Source organism: Lactuca serriola, chromosome 9, assembly GCF_051521515.1.
Source record: "Lactuca serriola cultivar US96UC23 chromosome 9, Lser_US96UC23_V15, whole genome shotgun sequence".
Classification (NCBI taxonomy): Eukaryota; Viridiplantae; Streptophyta; class Magnoliopsida; order Asterales; family Asteraceae; genus Lactuca; species Lactuca serriola.
This window is the reverse complement of record NC_136416.1, coordinates 207,332,602-207,350,309: the sequence shown is the minus strand read 5'-3', so window position 1 is coordinate 207,350,309 and position 17,708 is coordinate 207,332,602. Positions and strand designations below refer to the sequence as shown.

The 17,708-nt window shown below is 41.3% G+C and overlaps 1 protein-coding gene across 2 annotated transcripts; it reads left to right on the top strand.

The window, feature by feature from the left end:
* Positions 1–3,173: 3,173 nt before the first annotated feature.
* Positions 3,174–5,051, top strand: LOC145075081 (protein translocase subunit). Of its 2 annotated transcripts, none has more exons than XM_079021392.1 (4): positions 3,174–3,317; positions 4,033–4,333; positions 4,492–4,613; positions 4,716–5,051. In XM_079021392.1, exons 2-4 carry the CDS (start codon positions 4,057–4,059, stop codon positions 4,890–4,892), a joined length of 576 nt encoding a protein of 191 aa, XP_078877518.1. In that variant the 5' UTR covers positions 3,174–3,317; positions 4,033–4,056; the 3' UTR covers positions 4,893–5,051. The 2 variants fall into 2 exon arrangements, with proteins under 2 accessions (XP_078877518.1, XP_078877519.1); XM_079021393.1 differs by lacking the exon at positions 3,174–3,317 and adding an exon at positions 3,409–3,554.
* Positions 5,052–17,708: the final 12,657 nt, after the last annotated feature.

Below are 17,708 nucleotides of genomic sequence, written 5' to 3'. Positions count from 1 at the left end.
TCTGTGGACATCTCTTAGGAAGGTAATTGTCTATTTCCCTCAGTTATTTTAGTTAGACCTCATCTTTGAATGAGTTTTAGGGTTTTTGAAAGGGGATCAAGTTGGTATGGCAATCTATGGGCTAGATATGAAGTTGTAACTTCATATCTGGGCCCCCTTTGGATTATTTGAGCATAAAGTTTCAGCTTTAGTCGAGTGTAAGGTCCCCTTGGTCCATGAGCACCCATTAAGGGCTTGGTTTTGGCATTTGGAGCTTGTAAGGCAATGCATGCACGTAAAGTTAGAAAATTTACGTGATAAGCAGGCTTAAAGAAGCTAGATCTACAGTTTGGGACCTTGCCATGGCTTATAGACGTCTGCATGTTAAGTTGACTGAAGGAACTCGACGAGTCGCAAAGCCGACTCGGCGAGTCATATGAAGATATGCATTGGACCCGACGAGTTGGATAAACAACTCAGCGAGTCAGTTGAAGGAAGCCGTGAACTTGACGAGTTGGTTGAACAACTCGGCGAGTTAGATGAAGTTGGTCATGAAACTCGACGAGTTCAAGAACAACTCGGCGAGTTGTATGAGTTTTAGCCAAGGACGTGTTTGCATGTATACTCGTCGAGTTGCAAGGAGGAAACTCGACGGGTGGCCTTGAGACCTGATCAGGATTCGAAGGAACTCGACGAGTCACCCCGATGACTCGGCGAGTTGGTGTGTGCTTCAAAGACTCGGCGAGTTAAGGTCAACATGAACTGTTGACCTTGACCAAGGAATTTGACCTCGATCAGGGATTGACTAGTAGGTTATGGGGTGTCTCATAAGAGTAAGAACTTATGAGTATATTGTGCTATGGTTATAGGTGGTGGAGCCAGTGTCAAGTGATCCGATAGTTGGAGTTCGCATTTCTATCGACATCTGCGAGGTGAGTTATCTTCACTATATCGATAGGGTCTACGACACCAAGGCCGACCCTTTATGGTTTACATCTTGGGTTAGGATGGTTGCCTTGATATTGCCATGTTAGATTTCATCCTGGTTTAGGATGGGTGTTATGTTATTGCTTTGCTAGAATTTATCCTGTTTAGGATGGTTGTTACACTAGAGATCGGTAATTACGGTATGCTGCATAAGATTCTGATCTGTTGGATTGGAATCAGGATAGATAGTATGTTATGCTTATATGGCCTGTGAGGATTGGTATGTTAGTGACCTGTTAGGTCGATATTCTAGCTATGAGTGAAACTCTATGATTGATGGTCAATGAGATAGATATGTTTGCTATGTGTACAGGCCAATATATGATAGTATGCGTACATGGTTAGTTACTTGTTGGCTGGGTTGAGGCGGTCCTGCTTTGTGCTGAAGGCCAACACACCTTCTGAGCGGTCCGGGGAGACTGTAGGCCCACGCGGCGGACCAGTCATGCCGAAGGCTCGGGATAGATTCAGATAGACTGTAGTAGGGCGGACCAGTCCGGCCGATGGCCCAGTATGTATGTTGTTTGATTGTTCGTATGGCTATGGTTTCTGCCAGTGTGGTATTGGTATTTTGGGGGTAGCTCACTAAGCCCTCGGGCTTACAGTTTTCAGTTTATTGTTTCAGGTACTTCAGGAGAGCGAGGGAAAGCGAAGGCGTGACCGTACCGCTCCACATCCTCATGATCTATTTTGGGACACTCTGATGATAATTGAATTGGAAATGTTTTGTAAAAACAAATACTGTTTGACTCTTTTGTTAGTATTAAAAGTTTAAATTTGGCGTAAATTTATGGCTGTTACACAAACCGAGCCTAGAAAATGTTGTTATCCATCAAACATAAGAAAAGTCTTTAGAGCCTACATATTTGACCTAAACAATCCAATTATACATATTGTTGGTATGCTCTATCCAAAAATCAAGACATTTTAAGTGTCCTGGATCTCCAAAAAATGGCTAAACAATATAGTTAGATCTTCAAAATTAGGATCTCCTAAAATTGGCCAAACAATATAGTTAGATCTTCAAAATTAGGATCGAAGAGAAAGCCAAGAGGGAGAGAGGGAAAAAAAGGAGGCGATGTCGACTCTAACGTGAGAGTTGGTTAGGGTTTTTTATGATAATTATATTCTTATATATAGGTATATTTATCCCTTGATTTATGAGATAAATATTTATCAATTTAAATTAATGATAATTACACTTAAAACACTTAACTATTTTTATTTTCTAGTTATATCATCATCTCATGATAAATTAACAAACTAGTCCTTCTAATCTCTCTTTTGTCATCTTAAGCTTAAATCATATCTTGTGTGTAACAAAAAATGACTCTAACAGTGGACATATTTCCAACAATTAGTTGTCAGGTTATTACTTGTCGGCCAGCCAGCTTAGCACCGCCTTTAAGAATACCTAAAGTTTTCTTGTTTCTTCGATGTTCCTTCATTCCATGTATGTTTTCCAATGCATTCTAAGTCCAAAATTATATAGAGCTTTTAGGGAGCTGCCTAAACTTCGGGGGATCTGCCCCTTCCCCCGTACTTATATTGTAGGATTACTGCAAATCGCTTTACCTCATGAACCTCACAAAGTGGGTTTGACCTCATCTTTCGTTGTATGATCAAACTCACATTATTTATATATGTGCACTATATACCTCCTAAATTGTATTATACATTTAAATCCTTATTGGACATTTGTGTTAATTCTAATTATAAAAATGATTGTTAAAATGATCAAAATATATTATATAATAGGATAAAAATAAATAAATTTGGAATGTACATGGATAGTCATAAGAGAAATTAAATTTTTCAAGAGTAAATTATTGAAATCGTCCCTATGGTTTGGTCAAAATTACATGTTTGGTTCCTAATTTTTTTTTTTTGCACTTGAATCATCCATGTGGTTTGATTTTGTTGTATTTTTCGTCCCATACATACATAAACTTAAGGACTAAACGTGCAATTTTGACCAAACCATAAGGACGAAAAATGCAATAAAATCAAACCACAGGGACGATCCGAATGCAAAAAAAAAAAAAAAAAAAAAAAAAAAAACCAAACCAAACCAAACCAAACGTTCAATTTTGACCAAAGTACGTAATTTACTCAATTTTCAATGATATTCTATATTTAATTTCTCTAGTCATAAAATCAAAATTCATTTGCATTATTTAGTTGATTAATTGTTTGGTAGCAAAGTACTACCATGTAAAATACCTATTTTGGATTTCTATATTTCCATTACATTTTAAACCCTAAAATTTCATAAGCCCTCTTTCATCGGTCTACTAGTTTCCTCAGGTCGCTCACATTTCGATTTTCGACCTGCTGCTCTCTCGAACCAGGTAAATCACTGTGGCCGATTCAATTTCCGATTTTCTCGATTCTTCAGCTCATTTCGACTTTGCTTCTTCCAGATCCCCGTTAAGATCAGTCCTCAATCTCCTCTCTGTTTTTATTTATGCATCCAATCAATTGAATATTTTTTATGATTTGCTTGCCGATTATGAAGCTTGGAGAATTTAATCGAAACGATGAATTTACTCTAAGTTCAACCACGATTAAGATATTAGGTTAATGAGGTAGTTTAACTTCTACCCCACACCTTCTATACGATTTTTCTGAAGGGTATCTGGAATTTGAATCTGTATAGTGGATTATGAATTTGTAATTTTTATAATGTAGGTGTAGTCTTATTTGTAATCGGCCCAGATATGATTTTGTTATATGCTATACGTTTTCTTTGATTAGGCCTTCTTGTTTATATCAAAAAAGACTTACACTTGCTGTTCTCTGATTTATCAGAAACTTTAGAAAGCAACTCTTATGCTTGCACAAATCATGATGAATGTGAGAAAAGAAATAGAATCATTTTATCTATAAAAATTTAGGGTATCATGCATTTTCTTCCATGTTCTTTCTTTGCTTCTGTTATTATTTTGTTTCAAGTATTCTTGCAAGCATTTTCTCATTTGCTTCCATTATATAAGTAAAAATAATAAGTTTTATTGGGAATAAACCAAACTAATGACAAAATTCCATTTTATTGACACCCAACAGATCTAAATCGGTGATCAATCAATCATGCTTTTTGGGGCAATAAGATCCATAATCCGACCTGTGTCAAGAACCCTAATTTTATCTCGCTCTATCACAACCACTTCATCCCCTTTAACTAAACCATTGTTTTCTGCTGCATACAACAATGAGCTGCACCCCCTTTTTAGGTCAATCCACAAGAGCCACCTGTTTTGGGGGCCCACATCAGTAAGGGCAATCCAAAGTCTAACAGATACCCGTTTCCCAAAAAGAAGGCCTGTTGATAAGCCTCGTAGGAAAAGGGCTAGCTTGAAGCCTAAAGGTAATAGTGTAATTTTCACATTTTGTGGTTGCATTTCTGAACTTAATGGAATGATGGAGGAATGGAATGGAATGGAATAAGTTATTACATTCCATGATCATGATCATGTTTGAATTGATTTTTTTTTTTAATTCTTTTGATCATTTGTGGAAATGTAGGGCCTTATGCTTGGGTTAAACATGTTCCTGGTGAACCAATTCCTGCAAATCAACCAAATGAAGGAAGTTTTAAACGTAGAAACGAAAAAAAGCGAATAAAACAACGCCATGCCTTCATATTGGTATCATATATTATACACATTTATTTATTAATAAAAACCCGTAAGGTTAATAAAAAAGAAGAAGCTAAATTTGGGTTTTTTTTTTTTTTTGATGATAAAAAGTCGGAAAAGAAGAAACGAAAGGTGCAAATGCAAGAAGCCAACAGAAAGAAAAAGATTGCGAGGATAGAGAGAAAGATGGCTGCAGTTGCAAGAGACAGGGCATGGGCTGAAAGACTGGCTGAATTGGAACAGATTGAGGAAGACAAGAAAAAGGTGGCTATGGGTACGACGGCTTGACGGCTTGATTTGAATGTTTGGAAGTTTCTAGATACGTTTGATGATGACGTGGACATTAGGATCTAGAAGTGTAGCCTTTCGAGTAATTTTCTAAAGATTTTGTTTGGTTTATATCAAATTGTTCATTTCTATCTTGATTTTGGAGAATAAGTTCACCTACTTCAAGGTTTCCGTATTTACTTTTTTTTTAATAAAAAAACGGCTAAGGCTAACCCATACACGTAATATTCTACTCCTAAATCTACACATTTTGTCCAAAGTGGGACTTGAACACTAAAAAACTTTCGCAAACTTTGGCTGAGGGACATTTTTCTGTCAACTATTGATGCTTTGGTTCAATATTTACTTTATCTGATCATTTTGCCAACTAGGTTCATTGGATATGTGTGTTTGTATCTCCACACACTTGAATAAGTGAAAGCTCTTCGTTGGGGGAGATTGTGGTTATGGAGTATGATTCACCCTTTGACCATATAGTTGTTAGACAAACCAATGAAGAAAATTTTCATGCTTGTGCATGGCATCCCCTTGAGCCCTTATATGACTCATGTGATCCCCTTGTACACGGTAGATGTAGTAGTGGAGGTAGCGGAGGTAATGGTGGAAAAGGTGGAGGAGGGGGGAGGTAATGGTGGGGGTGGTGGTGACGGAGACGGCAATGGTGGTGTTGGTAGAGGGGTTGGAGGTAGACCTGTCAATGGAGCGGGTTTGGGACGAATCACCATTAATCCAAACCCGTTTAAAAAAATCAAAATATGACCCACCCCGCTCCAATAACCTTCATGATCTTGAATAGTCGAATCCATACCTGTATCCATCGAATCAACGAATATCCGACCCATTAACCCGACCCTTTTATAACATTAATTTTTTGTAATTTTTATGTGTTCCACAAAGTAATATTTCTCAAAAGGATAAAATGTCTACTTAAACAAGATGTACATCAAATAATAGAGTAAATTACAGGAATGGTCCTTATGATTTGGGGTAATATGCATGCTTGGTCCCTAACTTATTTTTTTAACTCTGAATGTCCCTACTATTTGTTTTTGTTACGCGCTTGGTCCCTACTGTTGTTTTTGTTACACGTTTGGTCTCTATCTTACCTAAAAAGACTATTAGTTAAATACGAGAAAAATAGTGGGGTATTTAAGGTAAGGTGAGGGGATGAGATTGGGGGTGTTTATTTAAATTAATCAAAAAATCAAGGGCAAAATTGTCTTTTTAGGGAAGACAGGACCAAGGGCGTAACAAAAACAAATAGTAGGGACCTTCCGAGTTAAAAAAAAAATAGGTTAAGGACCAAACACGCAAATTACTCTAAACCATAAGGACTATTCGTGTAATTTACTCTAATTAATACTCAAAGTCTAATACAATAAAAATCACATTTTACATCGAGTTGTATATTTTGTTGTGTCATATATATATATATATATATATATATATATATATATATATATATATATATATATATATATATACTAATAAAAGATATTTATTTTGCCAAGTGTCATAATATTAGACATTTTACCATGAATATTTAATTAATTTTGTAACCGTGGTTTTCACGGGTTATAAACTAGTATACTAATAAAAGAGTAGCTTTTTTGTCATGTGTCATCATATTAAACATTTTAATTAATGTGTTGCCACTTGTCAATCTATTAGTTTTTCATTTTAAATTTATTAGACCTCCTCATTAATGTCATTCTATTTCAAATTTTAAATTATTGTTTTCATTAATTCACAAATAAAAAATATTTAATATATATTAAAAATTAATTTTATATATTTATTTGAATCAATGATTATAATTTCACATAACTAATAAAAAATATCTTTTAAATTAATAATTTATTTAAATTAACTTATTAATAATTTTTAGTTTTTACTATAAAAGTTTCATTAGTTTTATAACCGTGGTTCCCACGGGTTATAAACTAATATATATATATATATATATATATATATATATATATATATATATATATATATATATATATTAAATGGGGCGGGTCATAAGTGGAGCGGATCGACAATGATCAATACCCGACCCATTGACATGTCTAGTTTAAGGTGGTTGTGGTGGCGGCAACAGGGTGGTGGTGGCTGTGTGTCTAATATGTTGCATGTCTATAAGAAACTTATATTCGATTATCGATAAGTGTCCATGCAAATAGGATACATATCTACCAGAGACTAAAGCTCATCAATATTTAATATACAACATGTGTGACTCATTAATCAGTCTCAATCTTTCACGTGCTAAAGTTTAATCTCTAATTAGTGTCACTCGAAATATAAGATGATGTGTGTCTATAGGAAACTGAAATTCAATCCATGAGAAGTGTTGTTCTAAATAGTATATGGGACATATTCATCAGTCTTTGATTTATGGTATCAAGAACTCACTGATAATATTAGATACTATAATTTAGTTATTTATAAGTGTCCCCATGCTGATTGGAGACTGCAATTTAGTCCCTAATAAATATCCCTTTGACTAGTATTCGTGATTAACATATCAATCATTGATACATGGTATTCATGACATGTTAATTAGTGTCACATACAAAAAATTTAGTCCATGATAAGTGTCCATTTGAATGTAAAGTAATACATGTCTATTAGAGACTAAAATTTTGTCTCTAATAAGTTTCCCTCAAAAATCATAATCAGTGCAAATCTATTAGAAACTGAAATTTTGTCTCTAATAAGTTTCTTCAAAAATGAAAACCAACACAAATCTATTAAGGACTGGAATTCAATCCCTAATAGATTTCCCTCCAATATAAAAATTAAGTATGTATATCATAGACTGAAATTCAGTCTCCAATAAGTTACCCTCCAATGTAATTTCGCATAAATATAACTGGGACTAAGTTTCAGTCTCCAATAGTGTCATACCCCAAAACCAAGAACGGCGGAAACGTTCAGGGGTGGAGGACGTCATGTAAAGTATCATAACAATGTAAAGTAGTAAACAAGCAAACAACATCATCCATTGCATTAAAAGTAAAGTTTTAATACATGTGTGTTCTTTGATAGTAATAAGACACCAAAATATGAAATCAAAATAAAAGACGAGTCTTATCTGTGCTCCGTCTTCTCAAAACCTGGTCATCGTACCTGTCTACTGGTGACATGAGAATACAAGTTATTTTGAAAGTGTAGATCAACATAAAGCTGATGAATTCATAAGTATTTAAGTGTCATTACCCTGTTTTGGAAAGCTTTTATGAATGTCATGTAAATCTTTGAATGAAACATTTGATATAAGTGTGAAATCCCTAGAAAAATCCATATTTCCTACTAGTATAAAAGTAGTCTTCTACCAAGACCTGAATGTTTTGAAAGTAACAAAGATGGTTTTTCCCTCGTGTGACTACTATTTACAATATATAGTCTACTTCATCGTTTATGTGAATGTATCACAAAATAAAAGTAATAGGGAAAATATAGCCATAGAAGTATTATCCTTTTGTATTAGGATAAACCCGACATCGCGACTGCCGAAAAGGTATTAACCTTGAACATCCGTAGATGTTAATTGTCCTCTGTAGCTAGCAGCAGGGTGTAGGAATGGTTAGTCCCGTAAAGGTACCCTAGTATAAGTATTAACCGTAGGCATCCGTATATGTTCATTACCTCTGTTGCTAACAGTTGGGTTCCGGAATGGTTAGTCCCGTATAGTATCCTTTTGTACTAGGATAGACAGAACTAATCTACACGTATAATATGTAATAGTATCTCATCATATAGTATCTAGGTACAAGTATCCATGTAAGAGGATCCAGGTAAGTGTATCTCTTCATATAGCATTTAGTATAGACTCATGAATGAACTGACTCTGGTGTAATTCCTTGTAATAGGAATAATGTTTTGTATCCCCTAAACTATCCTTATAATAGTTTACTAGAAGGTAATTGATGTCCAAGAAGATTTATACACCCTTACTACTCAAGAGTGTGGGAACTGAACAAAGAATGAATGTTATCATATCAATACACATTTTTGTAAGAGCTAAGTATATAGATATGGTTTTGAAAGAGGTTTTGTAAAACATTTAAGAGTTTTTTTTTACAATAAATAACAATGACTTGATGTCATTTCTTAAAACATTTCAAAAGTAATTCATTTGATAACAAAGTATTTTAAGATAGAAAACCATTTCATGCGTCAAATTTTGAAGTATGTGAGATCAGTTGGTTGAAAACACAGTTATAAATCACATGTGATTGATTATATAACATACTGTTTTCTACTTGTATTCCCCCCATTAAAGCATTTAAAATCATTTAAAACATTGATTAAGGGGTATGAACTCACCTGTAGATGGTGGTTTGGATGAACTGAATGATGTAGGATTGCTAGGTGTTAAGTGAAGACTTGTTCACACCCAATGATCCTAGTTAACATATAATCACACATATATGTATCCAATTAGACTTTAAACCACTAATTGACAAATTTAAGACATCCTAAGGCATGTAAAACACCTTATATAAGTGCTACAAGTCATAAGGATTGCATCTAAGTGCTATAGGACCTTGCTATTGTGTTTGGGGTTCAAGGGTAAACCCCTTTGGAGTTTACAGTTTTGTGACCATCACCTGGTCGTAAACTCATCACTCTTTGACCATAAGTTGTTTTTAGGTTCTACAAGTTCTTTGAAGCATTTCTACTTGATGGTTAAGCCTTTGGAAGAGGTTAGGGCACCATTTCCCTCCTTTGAGGTGTTTACGCCCCAAGACCATTTCCTTTTGGGTTTATGTAACATCCCGGAATCTCAGGTATTGTTAAATTATGTTTTTGGGGTGATTTAAGAGGGGACTCGGCGAGTTGGAGCCTAGACTCGCCGAGTAGGATCGCAGACTTGGTCGCGGGTTCGCGACTGGACTCGGCGAGTCCAGATATGGACTCGGCGAGTCTACGCTGTTTAGCGAAAACCCTAACCGTTCAGGTTTAGGACGTATAAAAGGGATTTATTGGCCGTCATTGTTCATTTTAGCCTCTGAGAAGAACCCTAAATCGATTGTGTGCATCTGGAGCAAGGATTATAGGCCATTGTTGATTATAGAAGAGTTGTTGTGCAAGGAAGAGAAGGGATTGGCTAAAGGAACAGCAAGGGAGTCACATTCTGAGGATTGGGGACACAGAGAATACATCATCCAGGTAAGAATTCGAGTATACTCTGCTATGTTGATGTGATTATGGAATTAGGGTTTATGGAACCCTTTTGTGGATAGATTGAATGTTACCCTAGTCCCCTAATCGATTGTAACCCTGTATTGGGACCTTTAGAGGTCCAGAATGTCCCATGTCTGTGCATTTCGGGAATTGATGAAGGTTTTGGATTGTAATCCTTATGCCTTAGGTCAAAATGTAAATTATGAATCATAGGGTGTATCATGAGCACTGAAATGAGGACTTTACGTGATGGATCAGCCTAGGAAGGCCAGACCTAGGAATGGTCGGAGCAGTTCTGACCTTATGATGCAGTTTGAGCAGTTGCATGGCATGGACTCGCCGAGTTCGACGAAAAGACTCGGCGAGTAGCTTGAAGATTAACTGGGACTCGTCGAGTTGTTCTTCAGACTCGGCGAGTTGAGTCGGGGTGGCCCCGCGATTCTTCCAGGAGTAACTCGTCGGGTCAAGGAGGATACTCGACGAGTAGGAGGGGAATCTTAGAGGATTGGAGGACGTCTAGACTCGCCGAGTCGCCATGGCACTCGCCGAGTCCGGTCGAGTTGACCGTTGACTGTTGACCGTTGACCAGAGTTGACCTAAGTCTGACTTCTTAGGGATAGTCACACTTAGAAGGTATAAATATTAATGAGAGGCACGTGATGTTATAGGGAGGTTGTAGCTCGACGGATTGTGCTCGAGTGATTTCAGGATTTGCTAGCTTTCAGCATTCACGAGGTGAGTCTTCTCACTATACTGTACCCGGAAGGGTTTGACTGTGTGACCGGAAGGTCAGAGATGATATGTGATATGTGTGCTATATGTGGTAAGTTATTTGTTATATGTGCTATGTATGTTATGTGGGCCGGAAGGCAATATGTGATGGGCCGGAAAGCGATTATGTTATGGGCCGGAAGGCGTTGTGTTGAGGACCGGAAGGTCAGGGCTTGGAAAGGTGTATGTGCGTAAGTTGTATACTGGGGAACTCACTAAGCATTTATGCTTACAGCTGTTATGTATGTGTTCAGGTACTAGCGAGGACCGTGGGAAGGCGCCGGCGTGATCGGTACACACTGAAGGATGTTTTTATGATCTTGGGATTTAGACAATTTGTATTTGATATGACACCTACATTATTTATGCCTTGTTTGAATGGAAATACTTTATTTTTAAAATGAAAAATTTGTTTGAAAATTTACGTTGTTACGATTGGTATCAGAGCCTTGGTTTGAGGGATTCGGGTGCACCTTCGGGAGTAACTGAACTCAAACCGAGGATTTGAGGAAACTTTTAAAATAAAGGCATAAACTTTTGTAAATGGATTTGTGGTAAGCAAGAAAGAAGCAGTGTGTACGATCAGTCAGCGCCCGAACGGTAAAGATCCCCAAAATACCTTACAATATTATATGATATGAATTGTTATGCATGCTAGAAGACTAGGTATTCATGATAGGACTAGAGTGGCCTGATTTGTGATGCCTTAGTCTAGGGAAGTTTGCCGATATGAGATGCTTTGCTAGTGTGCGGGTAGATAGTGCATAACAGAAGTAGAGTACTCACTATCTAGGGTTTGGGGAGGAAGACATGGGATGAATGCTGATGCGGTGTGGTCGGTAGTATTGGGCCCGTACTACCGAAGACACCGGGTCAGTAGGAGACCCAAGTAAGAATCCCTGGATATCGGAGACTGAGTAGGGTTACGTTATCGAGTGCGATTATACTCGATGGAGTCTCTGATAGTTTTATGTTGTATTTCAGAGACGTCATGGTTAGACCACGCCACGGAGCGAGTTCGAGCGGTGTGAGTGACGAGGAGATTCGTCAGATGATTCACGAGGAGGTAGCTGCGGCGATCCGGGCTGAGATCCCGGAGATGTTTGGGTCTATTAAGACCACCCTGATGGAGACGTTTGAGGAGTGGTACGCCGCATTGACTGAAGCTGCAGCCGCTGCAGCTACCGCTGCCGTGGCCGCTGCCAGGCCACAAGGGGGTGACTCGTTGCTGTTCCGAGAGTTCAGCAACACGAAGCCACCTGAGTTCGATGGGACGCAGGATCCGATTGCTGCGATGAGGTGGATCGCGGATATAGAGGTGTGCTTCTACACTTGTTCATGCCCGGAGCACCTGAGGGTACGGTTCGCTTTGAACCAGCTCCGTCTGGGAGCGAAGGATTGGTGGAAGTTCGTGACGGCAAACTTCACTCTGGCAGAGATTACAGCAGTGACATGGGAGGGGTTTACTGCTATGTTCAGGGACGAGTACGTTCCCCCGGTGGAGAGGGAACGATTGGTTCAGGAGTTCTTAACCCTCAAGCAGGGTACTGATTCGGTTGCGGCGATCACGCGGAAGTTTCATGAGAGGGCGATGTTCTGCCCCGAGCTGGTGTCCACAGAGCAGGCTCGAATGAGCCGGTACTTGGGTGTTTTGAGGAGGGATATCCGGGAGTTTGTGTCGAAATCCACCTATCATACTTTTACTGAGCTTCAGGCGAATGCCAGGAAGCGTGAGATCGAGTTGGAGACCCAGGCCAGGGAGGAGGCCGAGTCTCAGCAGGTGGACCGGCGGCCGGCTCAGTCTCAGCCGGCAGCCAAGTGGACCAAGTCCGCCGATTCGAGGACGGGAGGTCCGAAGGGCCGCACTTGCGAAAAGTGCGGCAAGGGTCACGATGGGGCGTGTCGAGCTGGTGCTTGCTACAAGTGTGGCAAGGAGGGGCACATTGCTAGGGAGTGCCCCAAGGGGTTTATGGTTTGCTTTCATTGCAACCAGACCGGCCATCGGAAGGCCGAGTGCCCTCAGCTTCGTCAGGGATCTGCACCTACTGCCAGGACCACTGAGACTCGACCGGTGAAGGTCGAGGCCCCGAGGGCTCGTGGGAGAGCCTTTCAGCTGACTGCGGAGGAGGTCCGCGCTGCGCTCGATGTTGTGGCAGGTATGCTGTAATTCATGTATTTATTTTAAAGTTGAGATATTATGCTTATGTTATTATATGCGTAGGTACTTTCCTTGTGAACTCTGTGCCTGCCTTAGTGTTATTTGACTCGGGTGCAAGTAGGTCCTTTGTGTCCTTAGCCTTTAGTCAGCATATCAGCGTTAGTCGTGAGTCGTTGAGTCGACCTTTGAGAGTTTCTATAGCTGACGAGAGAGTGATTTGTGCCACGGAGGTTCTTTGGGGATGCGTGCTAGAGATTTTCGGGGTTGAGTTCCCGATTGACCTGATTCCTATTGCGATGGGTGACGTCTGTGTCATCATGGGCATGGACTGGTTGAGCCGATTCGGCGCTGTCATCGACTGTGAGCGTCAGCTGGTGACTATACGAGACCATAGTGGGGGAGTCCTTTCGGTGTACGGCGAGGGTACCCGTTCGGGATCAGCTTTTTGTTCGGCCGCTAGGGCGAGGCAGTGTCTACAGCAGGGCTATAAGGGTTTTGTGGCGTATGTGATGGATACGCGGGAGGTTTCCGAGAGACCGAGGTCAGTTGAGGAGGTCCCAGTGGTGCGTGAGTATCCAGATGTTTTTCCCGAGGAGCTGCCGGGAGTACCCCCTGTGAGGCAAGTAGAGTTTGGTATCGATCTGGTTCCGGGGGCCGCGCCTATTGATAAGGTGCCTTATCGTCTTGCACCTCCAGAGATGCAAGAGTTGTCCTCGCAGCTCCACGAGTTGCTGGGGAAGGGATTTATTCGGCCGAGCAACTCGCCGTGGGGAGCACCTATTCTGTTCGTCAAGAAGAAGGATGGTTCACACCGGATGTGCATTGATTACCGGGAGTTGAACAAGTTGACGGTCAAGAACCGTTACCCGTTACCAAGGATCGATGATTTATTCGATCAGTTGCAGGGAGCATCTTGGTTTTCCAAGATCGATCTGAGGTCAGGGTACCATCAGGTGAGAGTACGGGATGAGGACGTCCAGAAGAAAGCGTTTAGGACGCGATATGGGCATTATGAGTTTGTGGTGATGCCTTTCGGGCTCACCAATGCCCCGGCTGTGTTCATGGATCTCATGAACAGGGTTTGCAGGCCGATGTTGGATCGGTCAGTGATTGTATTTATCGACGACATTCTAGTGTATTCGAGATCTAGAGAGCAGCATGAGGAGCATTTGAGGGAGGTCCTTGAGGTATTGAGGTCGGAGAAGCTTTATGCAAAGTTCTCCAAATGTGACTTCTGGTTGCGGGAGGTCCAATTTCTAGGACATGTTGTTAATCAGGAAGGGATATTGGTCGATCCGGCCAAGGTTGAGGCGGTGATGAGTTGGGAGGTGCCGAAGTCACCCTCTGAGATCAGGAGCTTCCTTGGGTTGGCAGGGTATTATCGGAGATTCATTAAGGATTTCTCCAAGATTGCAGTGCCGCTCACCAGATTGACCCGGAAGGGTGTTGCATTCTCATGGGGGCCCGAGCAGCAGACCTCCTTTGAGACACTTCGCCAGAGGTTGTGCGAAGCCCCGGTATTAGCCCTCCCGGAAGGGATGGAAGATTTTGTTGTATATTGCGACGCATCGATTTCAGGACTGGGTGCAGTGTTGATGCAGAGGGGTCATGTGATAGCTTATGCGTCGAGGCAGCTGAAGCCTCATGAGGCGAGATATCCCACGCATGATTTAGAGTTGGGGGCAATAGTGTTCGCTCTCAAGATTTGGCGTCACTACCTGTATAGGGTTCGATGTACGATATACACGGACCATAAGAGCTTGAAGTATTTGATGGATCAGCCTAACTTAAATATGCGTCAGAGGAGGTGGTTGGATGTGGTCAAGGATTATGATTGTGAGATCCTGTACCACCCAGGCAAGGCTAATGTGGTAGCCGATGCATTGAGCCGCAGGGCGGAGAGCACTCCATTGCGAGATGTATGTTTGAGATTGACTGTGATGACTCCAGTATTGGATGCTATTCGTGGGGCACAGGCCGAGGCTGTGCGACCAGAGATGCAAAAGAAAGAGCGGGTCGTGGGGTTAATTTCAGAGTTCGTTAAGGATGGACGAGGGCTTATGACGTTTCAGGGTCGGATTTGGGTACCGTTCATGGGCGGTACGCGTATTACTTTGATGGAAGAGGCTCATAGATCGAAATTCTCGATCCATCCCGGTGCTACGAAGATGTATTTGGATTTGAGGAAAGAGTATTGGTGGCCCTGTATGAAGAGGGACGTTGCATGGTTCGTTGAGAGGTGCTTGACCTGCCGTAGGGTTAAGGCCGAGCACCAGAGACCGCATGGCAAGTTACAGCCATTGGAGATTCCCGAGTGGAAGTGGGAACAGATCACTATGGATTTCATCACCAATTGCCGAGGACTGCCAGGGGAGTTGATGCAATTTGGGTGATTGTGGATAGGTTGACGAAGAGTGCACACTTCCTTGTCATCAGCGAGAGTTCTTCAGCGGAGAAGTTGGCGGAGATATATGTGAGAGAAGTGGTATCTCGGCATGGAGTGCCGATCTCGATTGTTTCAGACCGTGATGTACGCTTCACTTCCAGGTTCTGGAAGAAATTCCATGAGGAGCTGGGTACTAAATTGCATTTTAGTACCGCATACCATCCCCAGACAGACGGTCAGAGCGAGCGGATGATTCAGACGCTGGAGGACATGCTTCGAGCATGTGTATTAGACTTCGGGGGTAGCGGGGATGCGTATTTACCCTTGGCAGAGTTTTCCTACAACAACAGCCATCATTCGAGCATTGGTATGCCACCTTTTGAGCTGTTGTATGGTAGGAGGTGTCGGACCCCCATTTGCTGGGGAGAGGTGGGACAGAGAGTGATGGGCAGCACAGAGATCGTGCTTCAGACGACCGAGCAGATTCAGCAAGTTAGACAAAGGCTATTGACCGCCCAGAGCCGACAGAAGAGTTATGCAGACAGGCGCCGATCCGAGCTTGAATTTCAAGTCGGCGACTTCATTCTCCTGAAGGTCTCTCCTTGGAAAGGAGTGATTCGATTCAGGAAGAGGGGAAAGTTGGGGCCCCGGTATATTGGGCCATTTCGTGTGATTGCAAGGATAGGCCGGGTAGCTTATCGGTTGGAGTTGCCAGCGGAGTTGGGACAGATCCACGACACTTTTCATGTGTCGCAATTAAGGAAGTGCATAGCCGATGAGTCGGCAGTGGTTCCATTGGAGGATATTCAGGTGGATGCGAGCCTAAATTATGCTGAGAGACCAGTGGCCATCAGGGATCGGAAGATTAAGGTTCTGAGGAACAAGTAGGTACCTCTGGTGTTGGTCCAGTGGCAACACCGGAAGGGATCGGAAATGACTTGGGAGCCGGAACGTGAGATGCGGGAGCAGCATCCAGAGTTATTTTCAGAGTGAGACTTCGAGGGCGAAGTCTAATCCTAGTGGGGGAGAGTTGTAACAGCCCGGAATCTCAGGTATTGTTAAATTATGTTTTTGGGGTGATTTAAGAGGGGACTCGGCGAGTCTACGCTGTTAAGTGAAGACTTGTTCACACCCAATGATCCTAGTTAACATATAATCACACATATATGTATCCAATTAGACTTTAAACCACTAATTGACAAATTTAAGACATCCTAAGGCATGTAAAACACCTTATATAAGTGCTACAAGTCATAAGGATTGCATCTAAGTGCTATAGGACCTTGCTATTGTGTTTGGGGTTCAAGGGTAAACTCCTTTGGAGTTTACAGTTTTGTGACCATCACCTGGTCGTAAACTCATCACTCTTTGACCATAAGTTGTTTTTAGGTTCTACAAGTTCTTTGAAGCATTTCTACTTGATGGTTAAGCCTTTGGAAGAGGTTAGGGCACCATTTCCCTCCTTTGAGGTGTTTACGCCCCAAGACCATTTCCTTTTGGGTTTATGTAACAGCCCGGAATCTCAGGTATTGTTAAATTATGTTTTTGGGGTGATTTAAGAGGGGACTCGGCGAGTTGGAGCCTAGACTCGCCGAGTAGGATCGCAGACTTGGTCGCGGGTTCGCGACTGGACTCGGCGAGTCCAGATATGGACTCGGCGAGTCTACGCTGTTTAGCGAAAACCCTAACCGTTCAGGTTTAGGACGTATAAAAGGGATTTATTGGCCGTCATTGTTCATTTTAGCCTCTGAGAAGAACCCTAAATCGATTGTGTGCATCTGGAGCAAGGATTATAGGCCATTGTTGATTATAGAAGAGTTGTTGTGCAAGGAAGAGAAGGGATTGGCTAAAGGAACAGCAAGGGAGTCACATTCTGAGGATTGGGGACACAGAGAATACATCATCCAGGTAAGAATTCGAGTATACTCTGCTATGTTGATGTGATTATGGAATTAGGGTTTATGGAACCCTTTTGTGGATAGATTGAATGTTACCCTAGTCCCCTAATCGATTGTAACCCTGTATTGGGACCTTTGGAGGTCCAGAATGTCCCATGTCTGTGCATTTCGGGAATTGATGAAGGTTTTGGATTGTAATCCTTATGCATTAGGTCAAAATGTAAATTATGAATCATAGGGTGTATCATGAGCACTGAAATGAGGACTTTACGTGATGGATCAGCCTAGGAAGGCCAGACCTAGGAATGGTCGGAGCAGTTCTGACCTTATGATGCAGTTTGAGCAGTTGCATGGCATGGACTCGCCGAGTTCGACGAACAGACTCGGCGAGTAGCTTGAAGATTAACTGG

Bases quoted from the DNA above. Each gene is read 5' to 3' on its own strand.
- LOC145075081 (XM_079021392.1), top strand. From the start codon at position 4,057: ATGCTTTTTGGGGCAATAAGATCCATAATCCGACCTGTGTCAAGAACC. The intron at 4,334-4,491 runs GTAATAGTGTAA...GTGGAAATGTAG, and splicing joins GGCTAGCTTGAAGCCTAAAG to GGCCTTATGCTTGGGTTAAA. The intron at 4,614-4,715 runs GTATCATATATT...GATGATAAAAAG, and splicing joins AACGCCATGCCTTCATATTG to TCGGAAAAGAAGAAACGAAA.